The sequence below is a fragment of the Sinocyclocheilus anshuiensis genome, unplaced genomic scaffold, assembly GCF_001515605.1.
Source record: "Sinocyclocheilus anshuiensis isolate Anshui unplaced genomic scaffold, SAMN03320099.WGS_v1.1 scaffold1826, whole genome shotgun sequence".
Lineage (NCBI taxonomy): Eukaryota > Metazoa > Chordata > Actinopteri > Cypriniformes > Cyprinidae > Sinocyclocheilus > Sinocyclocheilus anshuiensis.
The window spans coordinates 287,890-294,601 of record NW_015542582.1 but is presented as its reverse complement, the minus strand read 5'-3'; the positions used below and the strand labels follow the sequence as shown (position 1 = coordinate 294,601).

At 35.1% G+C, this 6,712-nt stretch overlaps 1 protein-coding gene across 1 annotated transcript in view; it reads left to right on the top strand.

The window, feature by feature from the left end:
• Nucleotides 1-3,919, top strand: part of e2f1 (E2F transcription factor 1) — a 7,934-nt gene extending 4,015 nt beyond the window's left edge. The window contains exons 5-7 of the mRNA XM_016494098.1: nucleotides 910-1,024; nucleotides 1,119-1,335; nucleotides 3,529-3,919. Coding sequence (XP_016349584.1) covers nucleotides 910-1,024; nucleotides 1,119-1,335; nucleotides 3,529-3,779 — 583 coding nt within the window. The 3' untranslated portion in view covers nucleotides 3,780-3,919. The remainder of the gene's footprint in view (nucleotides 1-909; nucleotides 1,025-1,118; nucleotides 1,336-3,528) is intronic.
• The last annotated feature ends 2,793 nt before the right edge of the window (nucleotides 3,920-6,712 follow it).

The window sequence follows — 6,712 nt, the reverse complement described above, 5'->3', positions numbered from 1 at the left end:
ATAAATAAATAAATAAATAAAAATATTAGTGCTGTCAAACGATTAATCGCATCCAAAATAAGTTTTTGTTTACGTAATATAAGTATGTATGCTGTTTATATTTATTATGTATATATAAATACACACACATGCATGTATATATTTCAGAAAAATTTTATGTTTATATATTAAATATATTTATTTATAATATAAATTTTATGAATATAAACATGTAACTATTTTCAAAATATATACTGTATGTGCATTTATATATACATAATAAATATACACAGAACACACATTATGCAAACAAAAACTTTTATTTTGGATGCGATTAATCGTTTGACAGCACTAAAAAATATACATAAAAACAAATAAAAATGAAAATAAAGATAATGAAAATAAAAATAATAAAAATACACGTATGTGCAATAAATTAGACCTAAATTATAATGCTTACTATAATAAATACAGGTTCAGTAATGTCCTTAAACTCTTATGTATTAGACTAAAATAAAAAGTTATGCTTAAAGATTTAACTGTAATAATATGTAAATATTTAATATATTTTCCTAAATGCTTTATACTTTATCTATCTATGTGTATATAGAGGGAGAGCATGATCTTCTCAAACTGTCCCTCTTTATTTTAGACTAAAATTATAGTTAAGATTTAAATGTATATAAAATGTTAAATATTTTTCCCTAAATACTTGATACATATAGATTTATTTTTCTCATTGTCTACATTTAAATAGAAGATTAAATTAGAAGATTTAGCTCTTTATTTTAGTCTTTCTTCATGGTTTGGGTGTAGATATGAGCGGTTTGAAGCTGAACTTCGGTCTGGAAACAGAAAATGATGATCCTGGCAGCTCAAGTAGACTAACATAATCATTTGTGGATATTATGATCTTTAATGGAAAGTCACGCTGGGATACGTTAGATGTCAGGACCTGCGTAACACAGTGAACCCGCCGGATCAGATCATCATGGTGATTCGAGCTCCGCCGGAGACGCAGATGCAGGTGTCTGAACCCAGCGAGGTGAGAGAACACACACACACTTACTCGCCTATATGCTGGTAAAGTGTCCTTGTCCCTTTAAATGTCTTAAACTCGTGCTCTGTCTGTATTACAGGGTTACCAGATTTCACTCAAGAGCTCCAAAGGCCCGATCGACGTGTTTCTGTGTCCCGAGGACAGTTCTGGGGTCTGTAGTCCAGTCACTGATTGTAGTCCAGCGAAATCGTCCAATCAGAGCGCCCCGCAGGCTGATCCCATCTCACAGGAAGTGACATCATCAACGCCGGCTACTCTCCCCAGTTCCTCCCCTTTACCTCTGGGTGCAGACTCAGGTTTGCATGATTGTTTAAGCATGCAATAGCATCTTAAGCCCTATTCAGACGGGACTAGTTTTACATGGAGAGGTGGGGTAAAAGTAATTATTACCAGAGCTTCTCAGAGATTTCAGTCCCGTTCGAATGCGCCGTCTCAGTAATAATTACAGACAATGTCAGTAAAGATTACGGCGACTTTTACCTTCTGTAAAAAGGTCTGGAGAAATACCTCAGGTAATGCTAATCCCGTCCGAATAGACCAGCTGTAAATATGTACGTAAATATTCCGCAGTTTTCTGTTTAAAAGTAGTTTTCCACACACCATTCAGATCAAAAAGGTTGAAAGCCACGAAACTTCTTTTGGCTTTAGGTAAGTGCCTATTACCAACAGAATTTAATTTAATAAATCATTTGAGTGTGTGTATATGTATATATATATATATCTATCTTATCTATCTATCTATCTATCTCTCTATCTATCAATCACAGGTGCGGTCGAACGATTTATTAATTAAATTACATTTTGATTGGATATAAATATATAGCACAACAAATACCATATAGGGAGAATTTTAAACCTAAATGTAAATCTTCTATAGAAATTTTAACATGAAATCTAAGTGTACATTTTAAATACAAATCTTAAATGGGAAAAAAAAAATATATATAGGTATTTTCAAATTAAATACACATGATATAAATATTAAACATAAATCTTAACTATTACATGTTAATTCCAAAATAAGATGTTTTAAAATATTAGAAATATGTGATTAAATAGTAAATGTAAATCTTAGACACAAATTTATGATTTACATTTTTAGATTTAAGATTTACATTCAATTGAAATTATTTAAATGTGCATTTTTAAAGTATTTTAAAGGGGTCATGAACTGCCTTTGTTTTTATTTTGTACTGTTCTCTGAGGTCCACTTATAATGTTATCAAGATTTTTACATCAAAGAACATCATTATTTAGAAGTAATAAGCTATTTTCTGTCCAGTTTTTAACCCCCCTCATCAGAACGCTCTGTTTGAGTAGCTGTGGAGGATTGTAGACTCAGAAGTAAATGCCCACTGCTGTGATTGGCTAACGGCGTACATTAATTTCTCATAGATGCTGCTGTGATTTAGGTATAAAACGCATAACTCAATGCATATCAAACGATCTGTAAGAAGAGACAAAGCAATAGTGATCACGTAATAAAAACAGTTACTCACACTTGTGTTGCGACATTACTGTCGGATCCAATATAGTCAGCACAGCATCGTCTTTCAGTTTCAATCTTTTTCAAAATCCCGAGTCGAATTGTGCCTTGTTTGAATCCGCGGTAAAATTAAGTGAACAAAGGACAGAGTTTGGATCTGGATCTTTATTAAAAATGAAGTTCATTCATTCTTTCCTAACGCTGGGATCAGAAGGAAGGCAATGCAGAAACTGCACAGCATCTTGTTGTCTTCAGAGCATCTTTATTGTTTCTGCGTAGACCTGCGCGTTCACCTCGCTCTAAACACTAGATGTGTGAATTGGTAGGTGGGGCTGAACAGGCAGTGATGTAGAATTGGTGGGCGGGGCTGAACGGGCAGTGATGTAGAATTGGTGGGCGGGGCTAAACGGGCAGTGATGTAGAATTGGTGGGCGGGGCTGAACAAGGCAGTGATGTAGAATTGGTGGGTGGGGCTAAACGGGCAGTGATGTAGAATTGGTGGGCGGGGCTAAACGGGCAGTGATGTAGATTTGGTGGGCGGGGCTAAACGGGCAGTGATGTAGAATCGGTGGGTGGGGTTTAACAGGCAGTGATGTAGAATCAGTAGGCTTGGCTAAACAGGCAGCGATGTAGAAGCAGGTGTTGGTCATCTTCTGTGGAGGCGGTGCTTATCCACACTATTACATCAGAGTAAAACATTCCACAAGCTGTGGTTTCGGCAGACTGCCTTCAATATAAGCTGTTTTTAGAGTAATGACAAAGTTTTGAGTTCTGAAACTTAAAGGATGTTACAGTGACCTCTTATATGTCAAAAGATCAAGGGAATTTTGGTTTCTCAGTTCATAACCCCTTTAAAGTATAAAAATGCGCTATTAATAATTAGTAATTCTTGCTCTGATTGTTTACGTGTTTCTTTTTCTATTAAATTATCTTACGTTTTTCATATGAAATTAATTTCTGTAGCAGAGCAAATGAATCAAATCATTTTTGTTCTCTGTTTCAGAGTCATTTCTGGACTCGGACCCGTTTTCGGGCATTTGCGGGATGCCAGATTTCGATTTGTCTCCTTTGGACTCGTCTGACTTCCTTCTGGAGCGGGGCGGTGAGACGGATGCCATGGGCCTCCCACTGGACAGTTTTATCTGCCTGTCTCCGCCACACAACCAGGACTATCACTTCGGCCTGGAGGATCACGAAGGCGTCAGCGAGCTGTTCGACTGCGACTTCAGCGACCTCGGCCCTCTGGAGTTCTGACAGACGGATCCGAGTATTCGTTTCCCAGTGTGAACAGGAAACTGATTCCACTTCGCTTTTGAATACAGATTTGCTCAGAGGGCTCTGAGCAGCGCCATTTAATTTATTAATAGAAATAAGTCGCCTTTAAAGGAATCGTTTACCCAAAAATGAAAATTTCCTGAAATATGCTCATCCTCAGGCCATCCAAGATGTAGATAAGTTTGTTTCTTCATCAGATTTGGAGAAATGTAGCAATACATCACCTGCTCACCAATGGATGTGAATGGGTGCCGTCAGAATGAGAGTCCAAACAGCTGATAAAAACATCACAATAATCCACAAGTAATCCACACCACTCCAGTCCATCAGTTAACATCTTGAGAAGCCAAAAGCAGCATGTTTGTAAGAAACACATCCATCATTAAGACATTAACTGTTTTTGACTGTTTTGGTTTGTAAATGGTGTCTGATCTCTGCATATTTCTCTCTTAATTCAGACGACTTTTTTTCACTGGAAAAAGCAATATTAAAGTGAAAACGTCTTGATGGATTTTTTTTTTCTACAAATCCAGCTTTCCTCTTCACAAGATGTTAACTGATGGACTCAACAACCTCATCCTAATCTTGGATGGCCTGAGGATGAGCACATTTTCAGCAAATATTTATTTTTGGGTTTACTTTCTTAAATCTCCTTTTTTACATTTTTTTTATTCGAACTTATTGTAAATCTAATGTCGTCGTGAAGGGTTTAGGATGTCGAAATCGTACTGGATAGCGGTTTGAATAAAAACTGACAGGTTTTATGGACTATTTCTCAGGAGAATCGTATAGTATTTCTGGTGAGTGATAGCGTACTAGTTACCGTATGTGTTTAGGATCTGGTTATGTTGCATAGGTTGGTTATGCATGCTGCACGATAATCAATCCGTCATCGCTCGTGTAGCGATAAAGAGGATTTACAGAAAATGAACTTCAACTATTCACACAGTCATAATATCGATTAATTTCGAATCACAATTATATTGACTCGTTCCGTGCAAATGTTCATCATGTCACCGATTCTCTCGCTTTCGCAAAGTTCTGCGTCTTTTAAAGCATACTGTGTATAGGTCTGTGCGTTTTTATCGCTGTTACAGGAGACGTTCTGTATTTATTATAATTAATATCTGGTACAGTAAATGCCCTATTACTATATTTAGTCCCTTAAAAGTTCACTTGACTTGTTGTTTTCTTTCCTGTGCGTGTGTGTAAATATTCATATAATTCCCAGCCTCATCTTAAATATTACTCTTGATATTTAAAAAAGCACTATATATATTTTTGTTTTGTTTATTCCTTCAGCCCTTTCTAGGATTCCCTTTAATGAGTCCAGGGATAGAAATAATGTCTTGTATTTCTATTTTTCCCTACTGGAGTTTGAATTGTGATTGATTTATAGCTTTCGAGTGTTTTATAGTCGTAATTCCACTGTGCGATTAGCTACAGGACAAAGCATATATAGTCACATGAAAGGAGTATAATGATATAATGTCAGTGTAGTGGGATATTTAAATGCATTTGATAAGGTAGGTTTGATTATAAAGGGCTCTGAAGTTTAAGGACACTGTTTGATGATAAGCTCTTCATCTTATAAAATGTATAATTTAATGCAAATTGGCCTTCTGTGTGTAGATTTTCCCGGGATTTGCCTTATTCTGTTTTCTAAAGGCAGCTTTTGTTGTTTAGTTGAATGTGTTTTTTGGACAGAGACAGTTGTGTAAATCGTAAATGTGCATGCGTGTGTGATTTGATGTTTGTATGACAATTGTTTGGTAGTTTTTGTTTTATTGTGTTTGAGGTGGAGTTGTCTGGGACAATTCTTATGACGGGATCAAGCGCTTCGGTGAGTGTGATTCATGTTTATCTGTTTGTACAATAGAAATATTTTTGTAATAGGCCTTTTTTTCCCGTAATTGGTTTTCCTGTTTACTTTATAAGCCACTTTAAAAAGTGGCCAATGGCACGGTGAACACGTGTGTACTTTTAAAATTAAGTGCAAATAAAATCAGATTTGGATCTAAAGTCAATTTAAATTGCCTTGAATTATGGCTTTAAATTCCATCTGCAGCAGTTACTGTGTTTTTAGTTTAAGTTTTGAAGTTCAAGATTAAAGGTTATTGTTTTCAAGCACTGATTCGTGGTTTCAGCAGAAGGGATGATATTTGTGATGTGATATGTCAATATTTCAGATTATCACCTGTCAATCACAGATTAATGGATTGTCTTTGTTCTGACAACGTAAATAAACCTTTTGACTTCCTAAAATCACTTGTGATTGTCTTGACATCTGATGAGATGCTGTAACTGCTCATTGTTTTCAGATTGAGCTATAAGATCTTTAAGGTTTATTTTAATGGTTTACATCATTATAAATAATTTGTTGCGTTTGCATGTAGATAAGCCTACCTGACATTTTCAAGAAAAATTCAATTAAATATAATTTAATTAAATATCTGTTTATTCCAAATATTTTAATTTAAAACATTAGCTTTAAATGTCACAATATTTGACCGTTCGGAAACGGGTGATATTTAATTTAATATCATTGATATTATATCTATTATAGATTTTGTTAATATTCTGAAAGATTTAATTTCTGTGTTCACTTTAATTGTAGATATGGTTTAAGTAATTTTGTTGTGTTTATAATTTTTATTAGATTTTTTGTTCATAAATCAATAATATTAGACAATATTTTAGTTTTGTACTTCGCTTAATCTAACAAAATGTAATTATACCCCGTGCTTGAAGTGCCAGTTGAAACCGAATGACAGTGCTGTAAACACATTGGTGACCAGCAGATGGCGTGCTTACCAAACCACTTACTAGTGACAGTATCTGATGGCAATACCACCACGGTGCTTCAAATAATAATATGGTACTATAGTACATGTCCAAAAATATTGTATTGC